Source organism: Trichechus manatus, unplaced genomic scaffold (genome assembly GCF_000243295.1).
Source record: "Trichechus manatus latirostris isolate Lorelei unplaced genomic scaffold, TriManLat1.0 scaffold00115, whole genome shotgun sequence".
In the NCBI taxonomy this organism is placed as follows: domain Eukaryota; kingdom Metazoa; phylum Chordata; class Mammalia; order Sirenia; family Trichechidae; genus Trichechus; species Trichechus manatus.
This window is the reverse complement of record NW_004444051.1, coordinates 8,726,259-8,751,592: the sequence shown is the minus strand read 5'-3', so window position 1 is coordinate 8,751,592 and position 25,334 is coordinate 8,726,259. Positions and strand designations below refer to the sequence as shown.

Sequence of the window (25,334 nt, the reverse complement as noted above, 5' to 3'; positions counted from 1 at the left end):
CACAGACAACACCCTGCCTTTTCTAGTCATGGGTTCTTTCATACTTGGAGGATAACTTCCTCCTCTCAATCATTTTACCAGTCCAAAACTGGTAATTAACGACTAGTCCTTCAGTAGGACAAAAGCGTTCTCAGTGCGAGGTTACTCAGGTACCAGCCCCTCAGGTCTGCTGCAGGTGTCCATCAGATCTGGTCAGGTTCTCCAAAAGTCATCTTGTCTTCACCCTTTCTGGCCTTTGAGAAAATTTAGCTAAAAGAATATTATTCCGTTGCTCTGAGCCTCACGAGGTATCAGCATAGCAAAACCTTTAAGGGACATTAGGTTTGGCCACTGTACTGGAGTTCAGCAGTGCCTCCCCCCACCGCCTTAGTCCACTCTTGCACAGTTGCAGCTTCTACAATTATAGTTTTTACAGTCACAATTAATGCTGTTAACAATCAACACAACTGAATCATATAATCCTATCAACATCTTCCTCCACCCTCTCTTTCCCAGATCCATCAGGAAAAGAGGAATCTATTCAGTGGGGACCCTCCCTTGTCCCTCTCATTTTGAGTGTAAGCACACCCACGAAAACATGTAAACCAGCCATCTAATGCTTTTATCTTGCCCTATTTTAGATAGCCAATGTTTAAATTGCCCATCCCTATCAAATCACTACTCTAAGGAGACAAGCATGTTCCTTGGTCTTGAAGAATTTTCTGTTCCGGTTGGAACTTAGAGCATCTGCATTCTTAAGCAAAGTCCAGTCCAGAGCAAGCCATCAAATTGCAGCAATCTACACCAGCTCAAAGTGTCAAACATCTTTCTTTTCATTCAGTCGAGTACTGTTTAGCTCCTCTGTAGCCATCCAAGTTAGGTCACAATGGGTAGCAGCCTTAGGCTGGAGAGTTCACACACACCTCCTGGCACTTCAGACAGCCCCTTTACAGTCATCATCTAATCCTATAAATATTAATAGAACTTCACAGTTCTATTAACTCTGAAGTTCTATTAATATTTATAGGATAATATTAATAATTAGACAGAAAAAATCATATTTGATAAATGAAGGCCTTAGCAAAGTGCCTGGTATACAATCAAGGCTAATCCAGTGTTTGGGAGCCTTAGTGGCACAGTGGTTAAGTGCTTGGCTGTTAACCAAAAGGTCGGCAGTTGGAACCCACTAGCCTGTCCATGGGAGAAAGATGGTGGCAGTTGGCTTCCATAAAGATTATAGTCTTGGAAACCCTATGGGCAGTTCTACTCTGTCTTATATGTTTGTTATGAGTTGGAATCGACTGGATAGCAATGGGTTTGGTTTTTTGTTGTTGGGTATTTTTTGTTGTTGTTGTTGCTAATTTATTTAAGGTAGGACTTTCAAACACTTCGAAACCCTAAAATGGGGGAATGGGAGAAAAGACAACCCATGAGAAGTGTAAATAGACTTTTGGAAGCTGGAGAGCAGTTAGATTACTTGCCAGACCAGAGAAAGCTGAATCTTACACCTGCAGAGAGAACAACCAATAAGAAACAAATGCATTCCCAGCCACAGAACTCTAGACATACTGTCCTATAGGATCACTGAGTTGGAATTGACTGGATAGCAATAGTACCCAGTGTTTACTACTAGTATTATATTAGAATAGCAATAGCTAATTACAAAAGCAAACACAACAATAATGTCAATGACTTTCCTTATCTGAGAATGTTGCTCCCTACCAGGTGATAGGTCAGTATCCTCTTACAGACTGCCTATATTGTGGCTATCTCACTATTAAATTGGGAAACAAAAAACAAAACATACACAGTTTCTCATGCCCCCAGCATTCTTAACTTGCTACTCACATTTAAGACACAATTTAAGTGGCTTCTCCTCCAAGAGACTGTTTCTACTGCCAATCTTTGATAAAATCGGTTATTTGTCTCTACTCTACCCTGTACTGACAGACAGAAAACGCTACTGCCCATTCTTTCCTCCACATCTTTCCCCCCTTTACTGTAAATTGTAGGCAATATGGAAACCCTGGTGGTGTAGTGGTTAAGAGCTACAGCTGCTAACCAAAAGATCAGCAGTTCAAGCACACCAAGCGCTGCTTGGAAACCCTGTGGGGCAGCTCTACTCGGTCCTTTGGGGTTGCTGTGAGTCGGAATCGGATTGATGGCAATGGGTTTGGTTTTGGTAGGCACTATAAACCGAAAAAAGAACCGAACCCATTACCATCGAGTCGATTCCAACTCATAGCGACCTTATAAGACAGAGTAGAATCACCTCATGAGATCTTCAAGGAGTGGCTGGTGAATTAGAACTGCCAACCTTTTAGTTAGCAGCCAATCTCTTAACCACTGCACCACAATAGGGCTAACCCTCAAAAAAAAAAAAGAAAAAAGAAACCATTGCCGTCCAGTTGAGTCCGACTCGTGGCAACCCTATGTGTTACAGAGTAGAACTGTGCTCCATAGGATTTTCTTGGTTGTAATCTTCATGGAAGCAGATCACCAAGCCTTTCTTCTAGGGTAGTGCTGGGTGGGTTTGAACCTCTAGCCTTCCTGTTGCAGCCAACTTCGTTAACCATTTGCACCATTCAGTTATCATTATTTCCCCTGCTTAATAATTGGGGGAGTGAATGAATCAACCAACGTGAGGTTCTTGTCCACTTGACAATTTAATTCTTTTTATAAATAGTACCTGACAGCCAGCCCCATACTTGCCTGCCCTGGGCTTTTACTCTAGTCTCACAGCTTCTCACTACTGTCAATTGTGGGTAATAATCATTTCTGCCCACCAAGAGTCTATGTATATGGATGAGCTTTGAAATCTGCTGAGTGATGCAGTGTCAACCCAGAGTTAATGCTTGCTCACACAGCCAGGCAACCTGGGCAACAGCTGTCCCTCCACAGTTAGTTTTAATTTGGAGCACCATCTAGTGCCTGTGGGTACCAACAGCATTTCACATTGTAAATGCCTTTAGCTGGGCAGGGAAGGGTTGAGGCCAAAGCAAGATCTGTTAGAGGTCACTGCTGTTCTTCAGCAATTCTCTAGCCTTAGAGATTTTAAAGGTAAAAAACAACTTCTATATTCAATTCGTTCCCTAAAACTCTTCAAAAGTACTAATTAGCAATCAGGGTGGTTTTAATTAAATTAATTAATGTAGTTAGTTACGTTTTGCATTTCATAGATGAGAAAATAATGGGTGGGAGGGGAGGATCTTCTGTTTGACTTTTATACAACCTGCACTTCAGTACAATCTTCTTTTTGGGGATCTTGATTGGGTTGCATTTGTATTTAAGAGAATGTAGTTTACAGTTGGAGTCTCCGAGTGTGAAAACAGTTAAATACTTAAATGAATAATTTCTTTCATAAGGATCAGCACAAAGCTAGTTTCTATGAGGCAGAGGTTAAAGATGTCCCAAACATCCAACTTTTCCAAGTTGCTGTACCACGCCATCATCTCTAACATCAACTACTTCTCCTTCCTGCAGTATTCTCCCTCCCATCTTTGGGTTCCATAATTTGCTGCAACATCTCACAGAACTCACAAATCATATCAAGGAAATGGCTCACGTGGTTGTGGAGGCTGGCAAGTCCCAAATCCGTGGATAGGCTAGGCTTCTCCTGCCTCACGTGGCCTCAGGGGCTGATGAACCCAAATCCGCAAGCCAGATAACAGACTGCTGGCTCACAAGGCTGTGGAAGCTAGTGAATCAGGTCAGATGATAGGCTGCTGCCCCACGGGGCTGCATAAGCTGGTAAATCCCGGAACTGGCAGGTCAGATGGTAGGCTGCTGGCTCAAGTCCCAAGAACCAGAGGTTAGACAATGATGAGCTGGATGCAGGATCCAGATGCAGAGAGGGAGAGCCCTGACAAAGCATCCACATATATGCATTGGACGAAGGCCAAATCCCAGGGCAGGGCATGACTTGAGTAAGGGTGGACTTGAGTCACGCCCTCCTGCAAGGCTGTGACTTAGATACACCCCACACTAATCCTGCCTCATTAACATACAGAAGTTAGGATTTATGACATGTAAAATGGAGGATAATTAGGATAATTACATCAGATCACAAAATGGAGGACAACCACACAACAGTGGGAATCATAGCCTGTCCAAGCCAACACCACACCTTGTTGCGGTTCCATATACCTGATTTGCATGGTCCCTCCCAATCATTGTGTGGGAGTCACAAAGACTATGGCTAGAAGGGTCATATTAAGTAAATCACTTCACTGCAACACTCTACTACTAGCCAAAAGGTTGGTGGGTTGAACCTACCCAGAGGCACCCTGGAAGACAGGGCCTGGCAATCTCCTCCTGAAAGGTCACAGCCTTGAAAACCCTATGGAGCTACTCTACTCTGCATGCGTGGAATCGCCACCAGTCAAAACTGACTCAGTGGCAACTAACGACAACAATCATAGTTTTCGGTCAAGGTCCCTTGGTGGTGCAAACAGTTTGAGCTTGACCGCTAACCTAAAGGTTGGCAATTCAAACCCACCAAATGGTGCTGTGGAAGAAGGACTTGGCAACACGCTTCCATAAAGATTACAGCCAAGAAAACCCTATGGAGTAGCTCTCCTCTGTATCACTATTTGATAGGAATGGGTAACAGGTAGTTTACATTTAGGGTACTGGGTTGGTTCTAGGCACATTGTGAAGTTACAAACTCCTTAAATCTCTTTAAGGTAATTAGTATATACATAAAAAAACACAAACCTATTACTGTTGAGTCAATTCCAACTCATAGCAACCCTCTAGGACAGAGTAGAATTGCCTCATAGAGTTTCCAAGGAGCAGCTGGTGGATTCAAACAGCCAACCTTTTGGTTAGCAGCCTGAGCTCTTAACCACTGTGCTATGAGTCAGAATCGACTTGACAGCAATGGGTTCTGATCTTTTTTCACAGCCACTATTACCTACATTTTTCCTACCTTTTTCCTCCATGAGGGTAAAAACCAAAAAACCAAACCAGTTGCTGTAGAGTCAATTCCCACTCCTGGTGTTCAGAGTAGAACTGCTCTCCATAGCATTTTCATGGCTGTGACCTTTCAAAAGCAGATCACTGGGCCAGGCCTTTCTTCCATGGTGCCCATGAGTGGGTTTGAACTACCAGCCTTTTAGTTGGTGGTTGAGCACTTGACTGTTTGCACCACTCAGGACTTCTCCATGGAAGTAGAGCGTGCCTTATTTACCTTCCTACCTCCTGCACGCAGCACAGTCTGGGCCCATGGAAGTGCTGGTTAATTCTTTGTGGAATGAGTGGAATAGCCAGCATAATTTTTGTAGACCACCTGACAATTACTTTTCTCCTTGTAGATAAGCAATAGTCAAAGCCACTTATTTGTTTCTCCCACTTTCTTGCCTGTCTGTGGACTTACTGCAATCTCATGGCTTCCTGGTACCTTGGGATCATCATCTGTCAAGCAGAAATAATAATTTCTGCCCACCAAAAGAGATGGAAAACTGTTAGAGGATATAATGTACAACATTTTTTCAGTTGCCATCAAGTCATTTCAGACTCATGGAGATATCATGTGTGTAAGAGTAGAACTGTGCTCCATAGGGTTTTCAGTGGCTGATTTTTTAAAAGCAGATCACGTGCCTTTCTCCTGCGGTGCCTCTGGGTGAACTAGAACCACCAACCTTTCCGTTAGCAGCAGAGTGCTTAACTAGAGGTTAATAATTACACAGAAGCCAGAAGAAATTTGGTGATGCAGTGGTTAAGTGCTCGGCTTCTAGCCAAAAGGTCAGCGGTTTGAGCCCACCAGCTGCTCTGTGGGAGAAAGATGTGGCAGTCTTCTTCCATAAAGATTACAGCCTTGGCACCCTATGTGGGCAGCTCTACTCTGTCCTATAGGATCTCTAGTAGTCGGAATCCACCTGATGGCACCCTACAAGACTGCAAAATAAGCGTTGGTTGATTAGGAGTGCCATCTAGTGCCCATAATTACAAACAACATGGGGTATTGTGGGCAGGGTATATTTGCATGAACTGTTGCCCTCTATCTCTCATAAAGGCCTTGGAAGTTTTTTTTCCTTTAATCCAAATCCTTTCTTTTATGGAAGAAAAAAAAGAAAGCACAGAGAAATTGTGGCTTTCTCTAGACTACTCAATTAATTAGTGGCAGAAGCACAACTAGAATCTGATTTCCATCTTACCATTTCCTTGGTAAAGTGCACTGCAATTTAAAAAGCGCTGATTATATCCTTCATCTTGATTCACTAAACTAATGTCACAAAACCCAAATCTAGCAACTGCCTGCATCTGAGATTCTGGTTTATAAGACCAGAGCTAATCAAAGCTGTGACGGGTAGCTGTAGAAGTCACAATTTGGCTAGAGATAAACTCTCAAGTTTTATATGTATACGAGCATATTGCTCCTTTGCTAATTTCCTTCTAGTACTTACTCTTTACTGTTCCCATTTTCACTATGTATTAATTTGTTGAATGTTATGCAGTTAGTTGACTTAATTACCTTAGTAGGTTTTCCTATAACTTTTGGCTAAACAATATCCTATATGCACAGGTCCCACGGTGAGTACGAAGTCCTAGTGGAGCAATGGTCAAGCGCTTGGCTGCTAACCAAAAGGTCGGCTGTTCAAACTCCCCAGCGGCTTTGCGAGAGAAAAGACCTGGTAATCTGCTCCCTTAAAGATTACAGCCTAGAAACCCTGTGGGGCAGTTCTGCTCTGTAATACATGGGGTTGCTATGAGTCAAAATTGATTCACCGACACCCAATGACAACAACTTCAGTGAACAGCCCTAAATAGAAAGAAGCTTTGAGTCATGAAATAGGAACTTGTGACAGTGGCCACTCATTTATTTCTAAAAGAACTTGAGCAATTCACAAAGGCGACATTCTCAGTCCATCTTCTGTGTTCTTTCTGTCTTTCCGCCAGTGCATTCACCTTTCATTTCTTTGAAAAAAAAAAATTATTATACTTTAAGTAAAGGTTTACAGAGCAAACTAGTTTCTCATTAAACAATTAATACACATATTGTTTTGCGACAATGGTTGCCAGCCCCACGACATGTCAACACTCTCCCCTTCTCAACCTTGGGTTCCCCATTACTAGCTGTCCTGTCCCCTCCTGCCTTTTTGTCCTTGCTTCTGGGCTGGTGGGCCCATTTAGTCTGGTTTTGTCTTATGGGCCTGTCTAATCTTTGGCTGAAGTGTGAACCTCAGGAGCGACTTCGTTACTGAACTATAAGGGTGTTCGGGGGCCATACTCTTGGGGTCTCTCCAGTCTCTGTCAAACCAGTATGTCTGGGTTTTTTTTTTTGTTGTTGTTAGTTGGAATTTTGTCCTACATTTTTCTCCAGCTATGTCTGGGACCCTCTATTGTGATCCTTTGTAACCTTTGAAATTTAGGGTGAAAATACCTTCTATTTAAGACTCACTAAAAATATTAGTGAGTAGTTAATAGTTTGGGATATATTTTAATTTTCTGCACTTTATAGGTTAGCAAAACAAGGCTGTGAGCAACACAAGTCCAATTAAAATCAGCACCAAGGAAAAAATTTAGATTAAAGGTGGGTCATCCCACTCAGAATTCATGGTTTCAAGATAGCCACCAATAAACTGAGGACAGACTTAAAATATTGTAATGCATTATATTGTGTATTCTTATATCTACACATATTGTGAATATTAAGGGTTTGTTAGTTTTCTTTCACACCACAGTCTTCAGGCTCTGGAAACACTGGTGGACAAAGGAGCATTTTGGCTCATGTCTAATGGTCTAATTGTTAGCCATTTGCCTGCAAAATTTAAAAAGAGAACAGAAAAGTTCCTCTGGGTTATTTGTAAGAATGGTTTTGGGGCCGAAGCAAGAAAACAGATTAGAGGGCCTTTAAGATGCCAATCTTATTCATGCTGCAAATCTCCTGAAGTCCCTTTTCCTGCCGACTTTTTCTCAGGCTGGCCTATTATGCTGTCCATCTCCTAGTGGATGGCAGCACTAGCACCTCATACTCCTTCAGGCAGGCCCTGCCAGTGGTGTGGTCGCCTCATCATTTGGTGAATCTGGAAGATGCGGGTTTTAATCACTCCTAGCTGGGGCTTATAACAGGGATTTTTTAATATTAGATTAAACACACACATACACCAAAAAAACAAAAAACCAGTTGCCGTTGAGTCAACTCTAACTATGGTGACCCATTTGTGTCAGAGCAGAACTGTGCTCCATAGGGTTTCCAGTGGCTAGTTTTTCAGAAGTAGATAGCCAGGCCTTTCTTCCAAGGCTGTATGGACTTGAATCTCCAATCTTTCAGTAAGCAGCAGAGTGCATTAACCGTTTGCACCATCCAGGGAATTAGCTAAATCCCAAAGTAGACAGAACCCTCCTCTGGCATGGTAGAAGGAGAAAAGCGATAGAAAAATCAGCCATCAGCTCCTGTTCCCAGAAACTCCTCTCACTCTCCTTTGAGTGCATCATGCAGTTGGGGCCTCTCTCCAGTTCCACTACAGCCTTTTGGTACTGACATTCTGCTCTGCATATTTACCTTTGTCCACCAGTGTTTCAAAAGCCTGAAGAATGTGGTGTGAAAGAAAATTAACAAACCCTTATATTCACGATGTGTGTAAATACAAGTATACATAACATATTTCACTGCAGTATTTTAAGTCTGTCCTCAATTTATTGGTGGTTTTCTACCTTGAGACCGCGAATTCCAAGTGGGAGGATCACACTTTTAATCTAAATTTTTTCTTTGGTGCTAATTTTAATAGGACTTTTGTTGCTCACAGACTTGTTCAGTCTTATTCTAAAACCTGACACTCCACTGGACACCTACAGGATCTAAGGTTGCTTAAAGGTGAAGGTCAAAAAGTTTATATCTTTGGATTTTCAGAAAGGCTTTTAAAGATTCTAATTCACAAATAAGCCCACAGGACAATCAAATCTAAGTGACTGAGCAAGTATCAAAGTATAATTTTCAAAAAGTTACACATGACTCTCATACAAGCGAATCACCAGGGAGCTCCTGCATGTGTCAAAGAATGATGCAAATCATTAAAGAGGAAACAAGGAGGATGGCGCAGCTAGGTCAAAAAGGATACAGCAGACTGAAATGTGTATCTAGTCAGTGAAAGAAAGAACACTGGAAGAAGACTGCAAAATTGGTTAATATAATCAGAATCCACAGGGCTGTCTCTTCTGGAAAGAATTCATTTGCTTCTCTACTGGACAAAAAAATTATTAGTTTATTAATCTCCTATAAGTGAACATGGAATTTTACATAATCTGGGCCTAATTAGAAGTTAATAATAACCCAAAGTTATCCTCCTTTAAAGCCATGCTATACAATATGGTAGCCACATGGGACCACTGAGAACTTGAAATGTGGCTAGTTTGAATTGAAATGTTCTGTAAATGTAAAACGTACATTAGATTTAAAAGATGTAGCATTAAAAAAAATGTAAAACAATTTTTGAAAATAGTGATTATATATTGAAGTTATAATATTTTGGATATAGTATTAAGTTAAATATTACAATTAAGTTCACCTCCTTCTTTTTAGTTTTTTCAATGTGACTACTAGAAAATTAAAAATTATGTATGTGACTCACATTCTATTTTATTGTATAGTGCTGCCCTAGAGCATCAGGTAAATTGTAAGTGGAATTTTTAGACAATAATCTAATACAACTTCAAAAGACATGCAGTAGTATTTTTGTCTTGTTTCTAAGTTTTGAATAAGTTTTGGATAGCCTTTCTCAGCACAAACTAAAGGGATCTGGAGAAGAGTTTGAACCTCTGGATGGTGCAAATGGTTAACATGCTTGGCTGCTAACTGAAAGGCTAAAGGTTTGAGCCCACTCTGAAGCACCTCAGAAGAAAGGCCTGGTGATCTACTTCAGAAAAGTCAGCCATGGAAAACCCTATGGAGCACAGTTTTTACTCTAACACACATGGGATTGCCACGGGTCGGAATTGACTGAACAAACAACTGGTTTGATTTGGTTTAGTTAGCTGTCCTGATGACTTGAAGTCTGATCTTCAAACTTGCATGTAGAGAGATGCAATCTGATTGATTTACATGCTGATGATTTATAAACTGGGACTCCAATTTATAGTGAAGAGAGATCCAGTGACCTAGCAATCAAGGCTCCACTCAGCTAGTTTCCTGATGGATAATTTAGCTAAATTTCATGAGAAGGGTGCTTATTACACATAGGAGCAGAGCAAAGTGGTATGTACTTTTTTATTTTTTAATTTTTTTAGCAAAGTATATTAGTATGATGAAGGTGCTTCAGTTATTTGTACACTTTGAATAATGTCTTACAATTCCTAATGGAAAAGTATGTCTAATACACTAATGGATAGCCAGTCTAAGGTGGTTTTTTAAGACTGCTAATTCATCCATCACTAATCTTATTAGGTCACTAATTCCCAGAAGGCTGTTTTCAAATGTTGAATGAATGTTATTCAATGAAACCATGGGATTAGTTTAAGAGAAGATGTCCCGTTTTTGATTTATCACTGACCTTAATTTATAAAGCCCCTTTTGACCTTATCACAATCTAAGACCAACATCTTTAAGCCATATTTTCTTCTGTAGACATGTATTTGAGCAGGAATTTCTGGTGAGATGTAATATTTCCTTTGTCTCTAAACATAAATATGTAATTATATTAAATACATGAGTATGTTTACTCAATCTTTTCTCTCAAGGAAAAATTTGCAGTCGCTTGTGATGTAAAGGCAAAATATGAAGCAGCAAACCTAGAGCAGCAAAGGAAACTTCAGAATAGAATACAGATGTTCAGCTTTAGAGAGAATGAGAAGAGGTAACATTAGTCTCATCAACAAGAGACGGTATAACTGTTTATATCTTCTACTACTTTTCCTCTATTTCTGTTTAAAACTTTGTATCTATGTTTTTCTAGTTCCAATCTATGGTACATTTTACAAGTCAAAAGTATGCTTTATGAACGTCAGTAGCTTTATTTCTATCTATATCTTTGAGTTCCCAGGTAGAAAGTGTTCTTCTATACTATGACATGTGTAACATATTGTTACTGGAAGTAATCTAGAATGTTCATGGGCTGAAATCCATTTCTGTATTTCAGTATACTAAAGTAAATAAATACTTCTTACTTTGGAAACAGATATTTCAATACCCCTAGTGCCAAGTCTGTTGGGGATTCTTTGCAGGCTTGGGGGGTGAGGGGGAGGGTCTCCCTTCTTTTCTTATTATCCCTATTCTTGAGGGCCAGAATCCCTGTCTTGCACAGGCCAGAAGGGACCCTGAGAGCCTTTTATAAACCTCCCAATTTTTCGCCTTTGGAGAAGTGAAAAGGCTGCCCCGCCCCCATGTATGAAAAGACAGATTTGACAGAGTTTACATGTCTTCGAGTCAAAGATTTAAGTCTCTAACCCACCACCATCAATGACCACCCCCCAAGGCTTATGTACCCTCTCCCATCCTACCCTAATTGCTTTGGACTGGTCCCGGAATCCTTGTCCCAGTCCACCGTTCCTGTGAGTCTGTAAGCAGAATTCACAGAGGACCTGTGTTACTTCCCTTACGAAGAAACAAAATTATCGTGAAACTTTAGGTGGAAACCATTCTGTTTTTGTCCCTAGAAGAAGGGAAGCATGTACCCAACCACTCCTGGGAAAAAGAACTTTCAGGGGCAAAGGAGTGAACAGGTAATTTAGAAGAAAAACAGAAAGTGGTCTCCGACTGCCCTGGACTTCGCACAGAGTTGGGGGAATTGGGGACCCCTGGAAGCGTTATGTTTGTGGCTGCGGAGAAAAAAACTGGAGAGCACGAAGCCTAAGGCTTCTCGGATCCTTTCTCGACCAAACCCGGATGATTTGGTGCAGGGCATTTTTATATTTTCCCCCTTTTGTGAGGTGGAACAAACACAACTTGAGCGCATCGCGGTGGCTCCGAGCCTGCCAGCCAGGCGGGCGCCCGGAGCACCAATCAGCGCGCGCCTGCGCTCTATATATACGGCAGTCTCGGCCGGGCGTTTCTCCATCGACTCGGTGCTACTTGTCCCCGAGTCTTACATCTTCATTATGTCGGAGACTGCTCCAGCTCCCCCTGCTGCCGCCCCCCCGGTGGAGAAGACCCCGGTGAAGAAGAAGGCTGCCAAAAAGCCTGCGGGGGCGCGCCGCAAGGCGTCCGGTCCACCGGTATCCGAGCTCATCACCAAAGCGGTGGCCGCCTCCAAGGAGCGCAGCGGTGTGTCCCTGGCCGCGCTCAAGAAGGCGCTGGCAGCCGCTGGCTATGATGTGGAGAAGAACAACAGCCGTATCAAACTGGGTCTCAAGAGCCTAGTGAGCAAGGGTACTCTCGTACAGACTAAGGGTACCGGCGCATCGGGCTCCTTCAAACTCAACAAGAAAGCAGCTTCTGGGGAAGTCAAGCCTAAAGTCAAGAAGGCTGGAGCCGCCAAAGCGAAGAAGCCCGCCGGGGCAGCCAAGAAGCCCAAGAAGGCGACAGGGGCGGCCACCCCAAAGAAGAGTGCCAAGAAGACCCCGAAGAAGGCTAAGAAGCCAGCGGCTGCTGCTGTGGCCAAAAAAGTGGCCAAGAGTCCAAAGAAGGCCAAAGCTGCTAAGCACAAGAAGGCCGCCAAGAGTGCAGCTAAGGCGGTGAAACCCAAGGCAGCCAAGCCCAAGGTTGCCAAGCCTAAAAAGGCTGCACCCAAGAAGAAGTAGGTTGTTTGCGAATGCCTGCTTCCAAAACCCAAAAGGCTCTTTTCAGAGCCACCACAGATTTCAGAAAAAGAGCTTAACATTTATTACTCTGCTTGATAGGGCTCTCTGAGCCCAAGGCACGCTTGCCGGATGTTGCTAAATCCTCTTTTACCTTTCTCTTCCCCAGGCTTGTTGGTAGGCTGGGATGGTGGGGTGAAGAGGACTGAGTGACGGCCAAGACCTTCTCTACGGCTTTTCCCTATTGCGCTCTTGGTTGGCTTCTTGGTCAGCTGTTCCAAGGCTCGGCTGCTGCTAGTGTACTTGGGATATCCGCCAGCCCCGCCCCACGCCAGTGAAAAGGAAAACAACCAGAATTAACAAGAAAAGCTACTGCTTTAGTCTTAAGGGAATCCCGATTGGACTGAAAAATCATTCAAAAGTCCCGCTCTGCGCACGGGTTGGCCCACAACTCTAGCCCCTGATTTTAATCCTGAATTTAATTGGATAATAGGCCTCCTGTCCAGTCTGTTTTGCTTCATTTAGGTTTAGAGTCTACGCTTTGCATTTGTTTCAGAAATGTGTCAGGTATTTCCATGTTCTTGAAAGTCTAGACGGTGTCTCCCTGGGGCATTGGTAACATCTAACCCTAGGAAGAGTGGGTGGAGGCGCCTTTGTTTTGCCAAACCAAAAACCTCTGCGGTCGAGTCGATTCCGACTCAGCGATTCTGTAGGACAGGGATTTCCAAGCTTCATAGGATTTCCAAGGCTGTAATCTTTACGGAAGCTGACTGCCACGTATTCTCGGGTGGAGCGGCTGGTGAGTTCGAACCAACCGCCGTTTCTGTTAGCAGCCGAGCACTTAAACGATGTGCTCAAGGGCTCTTGCATTTCTCTGCTAATTCTCCTTTGTGGTAGCAACAAAGGATTAAAATAGCAGCTACGGCAGCAGCAACCTTCCACCAGGGCGAGGCTGGACTCTTGATCTTTCTGTTCCTGGTATCGTGCAGCTTTTGCCATAGTGTAGTGGATTTGTTTGTATCAAAAACAGAACTTTTAAGCGGCCATTTTGTCGTGTCAGGCTGGTCTCCGATCCACACTTTAAATACAGGCTTCAATATCTGAAAATTGAGGTTGCTTTAAGAGCATTTTTGTGCAGTCCAAATGTTTCAACGCCTAAGTTATTGGTTAACTATTGAAAACGTATGCATGGGCAGAGGGATGTCTGATAAAGGCCTTTAGTTTTCGTTAGCAAGGCTGTGGATTCTTTTCATATACACGACTTTTCTCCTAGATAAGGAAAGTGTAGTTCTGCTTTTTATTCTGGTGGACACGCATTTTCTTGAGACCCAATGTCTGGGGACAGGGGGTCTGGAGACCTGAAACTCAGTTCTTTACCCATTGCCCCAACGACGAATCTAGTGTGCGTTAATTCCCCCATTATAGCGGTGGTTCTGACCTTGGAGTTTACCTAACCACCCACTGCACATGAATTCAGACATTTTAATACTTTTTTAAAATCATAAATAAGAAATACCTCTTTATTGTCACAATACTTTTAAAAAAACTCTTATGCTTTCTTTTAGTAATTTTGTGTTATTAATTTTACATTTAAAGTAACAGTTTTCTGTATTTTAGTGTAAAGTTTAATATACGGATCCATCACCCCCGCCCCCGATCATTTATAAATTCTTCTATCTCTGCCACCACCCCTTCCCCATTTGAGATGCCACCTTTCTCACAGGCTAAATTCCATGGACAGGTAGACTGAGTCTCAGGTCTCTATTCTGTTCCTTTGGTTTCTCTGGCCATTCCTAAAGTGTGACTACCCTGTTTTAAGTACTGTTTACAGTGTTACCTTCATTGCTGAGAATACATGACTTGTAGTAGCTACTCAAATAATGATGGAATAACAGACGTTATAATATGTTTTCAATAGTTGATAAGATCAGTCACCTCTCATTGCTATTTTTCAGAGTTTTCCTTGTTATTCTATTTATTGTTTATTAATTTTATTTTTCCATATGTACTTTATGTTGCCTTCACTTCTTACCCCCATCATACATAAAAACCCTCAATACTCTAGTTTTGTTGGAATTATGTTAAATTTATAAATTAATTTGGGGAAAACCAACACATTTATGATGCTGATTTTCCTATTCAAGAACATTTTATATTTTCCCATTTGTTCATGTATTTTTGTATTTGTTAGGAGAGTTTTAAATTTTCTCAAATAAATCTTCATCTTTCTTACTACATATTTTATCTCCTTTATTGTTGTTGGAAGTGGAAATAGGATAATTTTAGATTCCTTGAGGTCCAGCATCCCATAAAGTGTACATCAAAGATCCTCAGTTATGAATTAACAATCTGTAGAAAAGTTCTTTCCATAGCTATTTACAGTGAGCACAAATGCAAGCTATATATGTAATTTTAAGCCGTTCAGAAGCCACAAAAGAAAGGACAGAAAAGATGAAATCGGTATCAATTTCAATAATGTTATCTATTTAACCCAGTATGTATAGTATCATTTCAAACATAAAATTAAGGTAAAAATTATTTATGAGACATTTTACTTTTATTATTCGTGTACTAAGTCTTTGGTATAAGGTGTGTATTTTACACTTACAGCACATCTCAATTTTCACTAGCCCATTTCAAGTTCTGAGTTAATCACCTGTGGCTTGTGGCCACCACAAGAGCATGCAACTCTAAAATGCTCTCTGATCTCAAATATGCTGGTCTTCTCTGACCTCATCTTTGGCCTAAAGCTTGAAAGTCAATGTTTCCCAATATAAACCATCTTTTGTGTACAAAAATTTCAGAGAGGAGGAGTGTCTGACCTTAAACAATGGTTGATTGGTCCAGACAGAGGTCATTGGACCAACTTGAGTCAATCAAATTTTCTGTTAAATAATACAATTAAGTTACATAAATTCAGGTAGCTTATTCTCAGAGCTGAAAACTGCCTTCTTAGACACCACACAGGAGAAATCAAGAGATCTGATGGATAAAAAGAGTAGAATGGAGCAAAAGTGCAAAAATAAAAATAAGAAAAGCAGAAATGAGAAGCTGGACTGTCGAGGTTCCTGACATCTCCTGAGTTTCTAGTTCTTTGAGCACTCTCAACTCTTACTCCAAGGTTTGGGGCCATCTCACTTAGGTTGGGTCAAGTTGCAGCACCAGATGACCTCATTATGACACTCCAAACATAATCATAATTAGTGATTATAACAATGGCACCACGCACTTCTTACGTCCCTTTACTTTTTCAAATACTTTCAAGTTCATCCATTTACTTGATCTTCACATCAACACTATGAGTTAGGCAGAGGAATAATCAACCTAAGCAAAGAGAGTCAATCCTCTAATTTTCCTGCAAATCTCTTATGAATGCCCAAGAGGTTGGGGTCTCAAAATCTGTTGGGTTTATATATTTTCAGTTGATTCTAACATTGAATGTCTCCTGGAAACATGTTTACTTTAGATGTAAGATGTCCCTTTCAAATGAAGTGTACTCTTCAGAAACAAATACATATACATGTGCATACACATACATATATGTATACATACATATTCATAGGCGCCCTGGTGGTGCAGTGGTTAAGAGCGTGGCTGCCATCCAAAAGGTGGGCAGTTTGAACCCACCAGCTGCCCCTTGGCAACCCTATGGGGCAGTTCTACTGTGTCCTATAGGGCAACGGGAGAGAGTTCATTCACAGAGAGCTAAAAATCATTATAAAAATCTCTAGACTTACCTATTCTTTAGATATAATCTTGAACAATTTTTTTCTCAATTTTGTCCATGTTCTTTAATTTTGTTCCATTCACTTACAATAGTTCTCAAACTTAACTGGCTTAGATCCAAAGAGCCACTAAATTGAACCTAAAACTGGGCTACTTAGAAAAAAGTACAACTGATTCTTGTCTCAATTTTATTTAATTTATAAAACCTATACTTTATTTTGACAGTGTTAATTTTTGTCATTTTCAATCAGTTTTATAAAACATATTAACAATGGCAAAAATATATTTAAAGAATTGGCCAAACACTGCTAGATAGCCAAAAATGGCAATGAATGCTGCATAAACTAAACTGCTGACTGATAATTTAACCCCAAAAATGCTTGTTTATAGTGTACTAATTGTTCTAATTGTCCATGTATGATAGAAGTGTGGATAATGCAGAAATTTAGGGTTACTTGTAATGCATTATTGCGATTTTTTTTTCTTTGTATATACATAGTGCTTCATTGTTGACAATTTAAATGTCCTATTACCTCCCCAGGCAAAGCTCCAGGTTTTTCTGCTTTGCCTGAGGAAACGTAGAATGTGACTTTGTGGTTGAAATCCACGCCAGAGTTGAACAGGACCAGAGTAAGACAGGATTACATCATTAGAGGATTTCAGAAGGTAATAGGGATTTAGGGAACAGTGACAACAGCTAACATTTCTTGAGCACTTACAATATGCCAAACACTGTTGCTGAACACTCTACATTTATTTTCATACATTTTCTTGTCACAGCACTTTGAAATAGCTGTCATTACCAAAGAACCAAACCCATTGCTGTTGAGTTGATTCTGACTGATAGTGACCCTATAGGACAGAGTATAACTGTCCCATAGGGTTTCTAAGGGTTCAAGGCTCTAGGGAAGCTGACTGCCACATCTTTCTCCCGCTGAGTGGAGATATACATAGAATATATATAAAATATATCCCCTTATATAGAAAAATAAGGACAGTCACATATATAATTTAAAATTTTTTAGTAGCCACATTTAAAAAACTAAAACAAGAAGCAAAAAAACTGATTTAGTCCACTTTAGTCATAATATTATAATCTTAATATGTTATCAGTATAAAATATTAATGAGTTGGGGGTTTTTTTTGATGCTAAATCTTCATGATCTGGTATGTATTTTATACTTAAAGTGCATCTTAATTTGGACTAGCCACGTTTCAAATGCTTAATAGCCACACATGTCTAGTGTCTTGGACAGCCCAACTCAGTAGTAAATAAACAAGTATATTTGCTCTGGAGCAGAATCTCGAAGTTTCTAGGGAAACAATTATTCTGCCCTTGACCTCAAGTCCTTGGAGCCCTGGTGGTGCAGTGGTTAAACATTTGGCTGCTAACCAAAACGTCAGCAGTTTGAATCCACCAGTCAGTCCTTGGAAACCCTATGTGGCAGTTCTACTCTGTCCTATAGGGTCGCTGTGACTCGGAATTTACTCGACGGCAGGTTTGGTTTGTTTGGTTTTGTTCTGAAGTCCAAGGAGCATCCCTAACACCGGGTGTCTCATCTGCACACTCTACCCACTTCAGTTCACACCAGGTCTCTGGCCACACAACAGGATTTCGTCTAGGCTACACCACCAGGCAAATGGTTTGCTCTCAGCTATTAATCTAAAAGTTGGCAGTTTGAACCCACTCATAGAAGAAAAGTCCTAGCGATCTGCTTCTTTTAAGACTACAGCCAAGAAAATCCTATGGAGCAGTTCTGCTCTGTGACACATGGGGTCACTATGAGTTGGAATCACTGGCTGGTAACTAACAACAAAGTCCTCATAGCCCATCCCCATCTACCCTGACCAGCCAGATGGAGTGTAGTTCCATTTCTAAAACAGAGTTACCCTTGAGGCTGAAACTCTAGATCTGATCATCCATGTTTGGGTAATCTTATTGATTAGAAGATATTAAGAGTGGGGGTATGGAGTGAGACTGCCTGGGATTAAATCCTAGCAATGATATTTGCTAGTCGGATGACTGGCCAATTAACTGAAATCTGTTAGGCTGAAGTTCCTCCTCTATAAAATGGATACGGTGAGAGAATTTGCCACCAGGGCTTTATACAGTGCGTAGTAAGGATTATACATAATAATTCAGGCCAAGCGCTTCAGGTGGCACTTGACCCATGGAAAACTATCAACGTTAGAGCTACCATACAGACTCCTCTAATGAATCCATCTTTTTATTGTCTCTTACTTTTATGGGGATCTTTATAAAGGAAGGTCATTTTCAGGACAGAATGAATCTATAAAACCCTGCAAAGTTATTGTCCCAGGCAATTCACTTTAGCAATGAAAAGAGTTCAGATTGCTCAGAGTTGACCTTATATCCTCCTCAGTAAGCTTCTCCTCCTGGTATCTCTCTCTGAGAATGGTACCACAATCCAAAGCATCATGCAAAGCAATGATATGAACAAAAGAAAACAAACCAAATCCGTTGCCATCGAGTGGATTCCGACTCATAGTGACCCTACGGGACAGAGTAGAACTGCCCCATAGGGTTTCCAAAGAGCGGCTGGTGGCTTCGAACTGCCGCCTATTGGTTAGCACCCAAGCTCTTAACCACTGCGCCACCAGGGCTCCAAAAATGTGCGTAGTCGGCAGGAACCGAACCAGCAAGGAGAAATCCCAATGGATTTTTAGTCCATTGCCTTGATCACTCAGCTACGACTACACAGATATCTCAGACTAGAGATACTTAATTCCTAGGGTGCTCACATTGAAGTGTATTGGAACAGACTGGCAGGAGGCAGAGAAAACCCAGTAATTTTGAAAAGCATAGCCAATTCTCAGAGTCAGATTTGCGGAAGCTAATGGCATTTAAGCACCAGACTCAGCAATTTCAAGGCCCTGGCATAGGCCTCAGTAGTGTGTTTACTCAGTTTTATGGGTTTTGGTTTGTTTTTAATTTCATAATATTAAGATATTTTGCTTATAGTTGTTTATGATGGTTGCTTATTTCCACTCAATCTCCTTTCCATTACAATTCACCTTGTGTCTGATTATATTGGAACACTGGTGAGTATATTTGGGATTTGGGTAAGAGAAAATTTAGTTGGAGATATATTTTAGTTTGGGGCTAATGCAGTGTTATGTGATTTATAGGTGTGCTGATATATAGCTCAGTTTTTGTTAACCAAGCTGACAAAAGAATGGCTTCAAAGAAAACTACTGCTTACTGGGACAACACCTGGAATCCTCACAAGATGATGTAGGGCAAGATGTCATATCAAGACATCCACATATCTATAGCCCCCCCCCCCCCCGGAGTGAATGCGTGGTGCACAGGAGAATTAAGATTTAAAATATATTTAGCCAGCAGCTAATTCGTGAAGTTCTTCCGATTTTTTCCACTCACGTGTTAAAGAAGCTTGATAGTTTCCTAAATTGAAAAAAAAAATCCTGAAAAGTTACTAGACATCCAATAATGTTTTAAAACTGAAAGAAATTCTAAATTATCAATAACATAAAAGAAATTGTCACCAAACATGCCAGAGGAAATATTATCTTCCCACTGTCTGTAGAAGATACAAAATAATTTTGAAGATGTAATCAGAGTATGCAGGCAAAAATATAGTAAAACATTGCATGTATTCATAAACAAATGCTTTTTTCTGAATTTTGTGGTTAGTTTTGTTTTTATAAAACTGGAATGCGATTTTTCAATTATAGAGAAATAGCCACTGTAACCTCATTTTGTATTCGTAGTTCTGTATTTTTTAAAAGGGTCACCAAATTGTAAACCTGGAAGCCCTAAGGTGTCCCAACCTATCTAGCCCATCAAGACCGCATCAGTATTAAAATCTTAGTTTTGAACAGTCAGGGGCCTCTTAGAAAGTTATCTTTGACCCAAGTTCCTTCAAACGTCTTATCGCAGTTTACATACAGGCAAAAAATAAGTAAAATGGGTAGTTAATAAGAGTACAACTACTTTTAAGTGAAATTGTAGTTGGCTCTGAAAAGAGCCTTTTTTCAATTCAAAGGAGACGGCCATGATTTACGCCCTCTCCCCGCGGATGCGACGCGCAAGCTGGATGTCTTTGGGCATGATGGTGACACGCTTGGCGTGGATGGCGCACAGATTAGTGTCCTCAAAGAGCCCCACCAGATAGGCCTCGCACGCCTCCTGCAGCGCCATCACGGCCGAGCTCTGGAAGCGCAGGTCGGTCTTGAAGTCCTGCGCTATCTCGCGGACCAGCCGCTGGAATGGCAGCTTGCGGATGAGCAGCTCGGTGGACTTCTGGTAGCGCCGGATCTCGCGCAGCGCCACGGTGCCGGGCCGGTAACGATGCGGCTTCTTCACGCCGCCGGTGGCGGGCGCGCTCTTGCGGGCCGCCTTGGTGGCCAGCTGCTTGCGCGGCGCCTTGCCGCCGGTGGACTTGCGAGCTGTCTGCTTGGTACGAGCCATTACGACACAACTGAAAACAAACCAAAAGTCTGTTGCGGAGCAGTGGTAAAATTGTCTTTAAATACAGTTTGAAGCATTCTGATTGGCCTTATGCGTTTTCAAAAGTCCCGCGCCATAAATCCATTGGTTGATGACCGATTGGTGCTTGGTTAATAATCACAGACTGTGATTGGATGAACTCCTCCACCGCATCTCCCTGGATACTTTTTGTTATTCTGAGATATTTTGAGGGGATTAAATTTCTAAAGGTCTAGTTCAGCCAAGTACTGTGTGCCTGAGGAACCATTTAGGTATCTTGTTAAAATGTAAATTCTGATTCCTTAAGTCTGAGTGGGACCTGAGATTCCGAATCCGTAACACGCTCGCGAGTTACGTCAATACTAGCTAAGTACAGTTTTGTGGGTCACTTCCAAGCTCTGGTCTACGAAACCTTTGTGATCTACGTGGCAAAGGATCTGGGTGGAGTATCTGGCAAAGGGGTTAAAGCTACCGTTTCATGGGTGCCGGGTACACACAGGATGGCAACACGTGTTCACTGGTTCACTGGACAAAATGGTTTTTCTAGATTCAGAAATTGAGAAGCTCCCGCTGCTTTACAATTGGCTAATGGCGAATCTAATCTCCTTGCTTCGTTTTCCAAGCCTGACTTACTTCCCCCCAACACTCTCTCGGCCCCGCGTGTTTTCTAAATACCTTGTTTTGGTTTTGAAATTTCCTCTTAAGAGAACGATCTACTTTCCTGGAACTCTTCAAACTAGTGTTTGCGTTTTATAAGTTACGACAGACACAAAGCTGATGTTATATCGTAAAATATTATACACTGAAGGGAAGGAATATAAACGTTCATCGAGTTATCAGCTTCTCTTTTGAAAATGTAGATGGCTCTGAAAAGAGCCTTTTGTGTGTAATTGAGAACAAGTGTATGTATTACTTCTGTTTATTCGTGGGCTTCACTTGCCCTTGGCCTTGTGGTGGCTCTCTGTCTTCTTGGGCAGCAGCACGGCCTGGATGTTGGGCAGGACGCCGCCCTGCGCGATGGTGACTTTGCCCAACAGTTTGTTGAGCTCTTCGTCGTTGCGGATGGCCAGCTGCAAGTGGCGCGGGATGATACGCGTCTTCTTGTTGTCGCGGGCTGCGTTGCCCGCCAGCTCCAAGATCTCAGCGGTCAAATACTCCAACACCGCGGCCAGGTACACTGGAGCGCCGGCCCCGACCCGCTCAGAGTAGTTCCCCTTGCGAAGTAGGCGGTGCACTCTGCCCACCGGGAACTGCAAGCCGGCCCGGGAAGATCGAGTCTTGGCCTTCGCGCGAGCCTTGCCGCCCTGCTTTCCGCGTCCAGACATAATGCTTTAAGATAACACCAACGTGCAAGCTGAAGGCCTTTTAGGGTGAAGAAAAATATTTATAGTTAGTGCAGGGCTATGACCGTTGGCTATCTCATTGGCTAAATTAGATTGGATTGTTTTGTCCAATAGAACAAGAAACTGTGTATCGCTTATTTGCATAAACACTCCCACTTGGCGACAGTGTACCATTATCCAATCAGGGGTGAGAGTTCGTAATCCCTCATTTGAATTACAGAACTATAAAGAAAGGGTTCGGGGATCTTTTCTAACTGTACTGGTGGTGAATCTGTCAAAGAAGTCGTAACTTTTTCGGGAGAAATTATGCCTGAGCCTTCGAAATCTGCTCCGGCTCCTAAAAAGGGGTCCAAGAAAGCCATAACCAAGGCGCAGAAGAAGGATGGCAAGAAGCGTAAGCGCAGCCGCAAGGAGAGCTATTCCATCTACGTGTATAAGGTGCTGAAGCAGGTCCACCCTGACACCGGAATCTCATCCAAGGCAATGGGCATTATGAATTCCTTCGTCAACGACATCTTCGAGCGCATTGCTGGTGAGGCGTCTCGCCTGGCGCACTACAACAAGCGCTCTACCATTACCTCCAGGGAAATCCAAACGGCCGTGCGCCTGCTGCTGCCCGGGGAGTTGGCCAAGCACGCTGTGTCCGAGGGCACCAAGGCCGTCACCAAGTACACAAGCTCCAAGTAAACGTGCGTGTATAGGCTATTTCTAATCCAAAGGCTCTTTTCAGAGCCACCTACTTTCTCGGATTGAGAGCTGTACCTGCAATAGTTTTGGCCAAGGGGGTAAAGCTGAGGTAGTTAGGAGTGAAGTTAGAAATGAAAGCTATTTTTTGCGGCCCCAAGCTTCAAAGAAAAAGCTGTTTTATACTTTTACTAGAAACCCACGTTCTCATTGTTCAGTGTAATACTCTGGGCACTCGTTCGACTATTCTTGGAAACGCTCACTCCTCCCCTCCCGGGTCCCAGCGTTTTCGGAATGGTGGTTGGAAGTTTCCTGGAGAATAATGGCATTTCCGCGGGGTTTCTGCGGTTAAGAACCCGCTGAGGGTGTGGCTAGCCTGCTGTTAATTGCCCGGGGGCGAGAGGGAGGAGGATGTGGGGTCTTTTTACCGGAAACTTGAACTCAAGATGTCACATGTAGCTGCGTGCATTGGGGAAACACGTAAGGAAAACTCCAGTGGTTTTCCTGGGTAATTCTGTAGCGTCTACTCGTCCTCTTTGCCATTCTACAGCCGTTTAAGTTTTTACTGTATACAAGAAATCCGTACCTCATTTCATGTATTGCTAACGGGCTTGTCACCAGAAAGGGTCAGGAGTGGTGGCTAGAGCTCTGGGAAGACAAAGGGTTTGAATTTCCCTCTTGTTCCTATCTGGCGTCACCTTGTGGCTGACTGGGAGGATGTCAGTTGGAGGGGCCGACTGCCAGTTTTTCTTTGTAGGCCTTTTTGCAAGAATCTGAAAGTCCAAAAGTACCGATTTTGGCTGCGGGGTTATGGGAGAGGTAGGAAGACAGAAGAGACAGCCGTCAATTAAAAAGAAAAATATTTTCAGTCCGTTTAGTAGCCTTTTACGTAGGTGACATATAGCAGTCTCTTTGGAGAATGAAACAAAATTTAAAGTGGAATTTCTCAAACAGGACCTCTTAAAGGAAAATAAAAGTTACCTTCTCCAGTATCCCAGGCAAGATGTCAGCCTCAGTGTGAGAAGCACTTCCTATCCCAGTGTATGCAAAATGTGAATGAGACATTTGTCTTAAAAATGGATAATGCTTTTTTTTTTTACACTGTAACAATAGCTACCCGCCCTCCAAACCCAGTAAATTTCTCCACAAAGTTGGAAGAGAAAGAACGCAGTTTTATTATTGAATAGCATTAAACCAGAATGTGATGTTTCACAGGCAATGTGCTTTAAATATTGCAAAGACAGAAAGAAATCTCACTTTACTATGTAACTAAGTGGATACAACCCATCTTAGTTATCTAGGGCTACTAAAATAGAAATACCACAAGTGGATGGCTCTAACAAAGAGAAATTTATTCTCTCACAGTTTAGGAGGCTAGAAGTCCAAATTCAGGGCACCAGCTCTAGGAGAAGGCGTTCTCTTTCTGTTGGCTCTGGTGAAAGATCCTCGTCATCGATCTTCCCCTGGTCTAGGAGCTTCTCAGCACAGGTACCCGGGGTCCAAAGGAAGCACTCTGCTCCCTGTGCTTCTTTCTTGGTGGCTTGAGGTCCCACTCCTCTCTGCTCAATTCTCTCTTTTATATCTCAAAAGAGATTGACTCAAAATACAACCTAATCCTCGGCCATCTAAGATGCATCAGGTAGTCCCAACCACTTGGAGTAAAGGAGAACGAAGAACACCAAAGACACAAGGAAAGTATTAGCCCAAGAGACAGAATGGGCCACATAAACCAGAGACTTCATCAGCCTGAGACCAGAAGAACTAGATGGTGCCTGGCCACCACCAATGAACGTCCTGACAGGGAACACAACAGAGGCTCCCTGATGGAGCAGTAGAACAATGGGATGCAGAACTCAAATTCTAGTAAGAAGACCAGACTTAATGGTCTGACTGAGACTGGAGGCACCGCAGAAAGCATGGCCCCTGGACTCTCTATCACCCCAGAACTAAAACAATTTCCGAGGCCAATTCTTCAGACACGGATTGGACTGGACTGTGGGATATAAAGTGATACTTGTGAAGAATGTGACTCTTAGTCAAGTAGATACAAGAGACCAAGGGGGCAGCTTCTGTCCAGAGGTGAGATGGGAAGGCAGAGAGAGTTAGGAGCTGATTGAATGTTCATGGGGAATCAGGGGCGGAGGGGAGGAGTGTGCTGTCGCAGAATGGAGTGAGTGGTTGGGGTCTCATGACAATGTATGTAAAAAGGAAAAAACAAATTTCTGTATAGGAGACTAACTTGAAATGTAAACTTCATTTAATTACAACAATTAAAAAAAAAAAAAAATACAACCTAATCCTGTAGATTGAGTTCTGCCTCATTAACATCACTGCCTCTAATCCTGCCTCGTTAACATCATGGAGGTTAGGATTTATAACATATAGGATAATCACACAAGATCAGAAAATGGTGGGCAATCACACAATACTGGGAATCATGGCCTAACCAAGATGATACA

The 25,334-nt window shown here is 42.2% G+C and overlaps 4 protein-coding genes across 4 annotated transcripts in view; 2 read left to right on the top strand and 2 right to left on the bottom strand.

The window, feature by feature from the left end:
- Positions 1–25,334, bottom strand: part of LOC101348789 (uncharacterized) — a 91,680-nt gene that overhangs the window by 39,833 nt on the left and 26,513 nt on the right. The window contains exon 3 of the mRNA XM_004384004.3: positions 20,499–20,840. Coding sequence (XP_004384061.2) covers positions 20,499–20,840 — 342 coding nt within the window. The remainder of the gene's footprint in view (positions 1–20,498; positions 20,841–25,334) is intronic.
- Positions 11,973–14,865, top strand: LOC101351878 (H1.2 linker histone, cluster member). Its single transcript, XM_023738368.1, has one exon. The coding sequence runs from the start codon at positions 12,013–12,015 to the stop codon at positions 12,652–12,654; it is 642 nt and encodes a 213-aa protein (XP_023594136.1). The 5' UTR covers positions 11,973–12,012; the 3' UTR covers positions 12,655–14,865.
- On the bottom strand, positions 21,672–22,231 carry LOC101349824 (histone H2A type 1-D). The gene has a single exon (XM_023738374.1). The coding sequence runs from the start codon at positions 22,171–22,173 to the stop codon at positions 21,781–21,783; it is 393 nt and encodes a 130-aa protein (XP_023594142.1). The 5' UTR covers positions 22,174–22,231; the 3' UTR covers positions 21,672–21,780.
- LOC101354703 (histone H2B type 1-B) lies at positions 22,420–24,244 on the top strand. Its single transcript, XM_023738377.1, has one exon. The coding sequence runs from the start codon at positions 22,498–22,500 to the stop codon at positions 22,876–22,878; it is 381 nt and encodes a 126-aa protein (XP_023594145.1). The 5' UTR covers positions 22,420–22,497; the 3' UTR covers positions 22,879–24,244.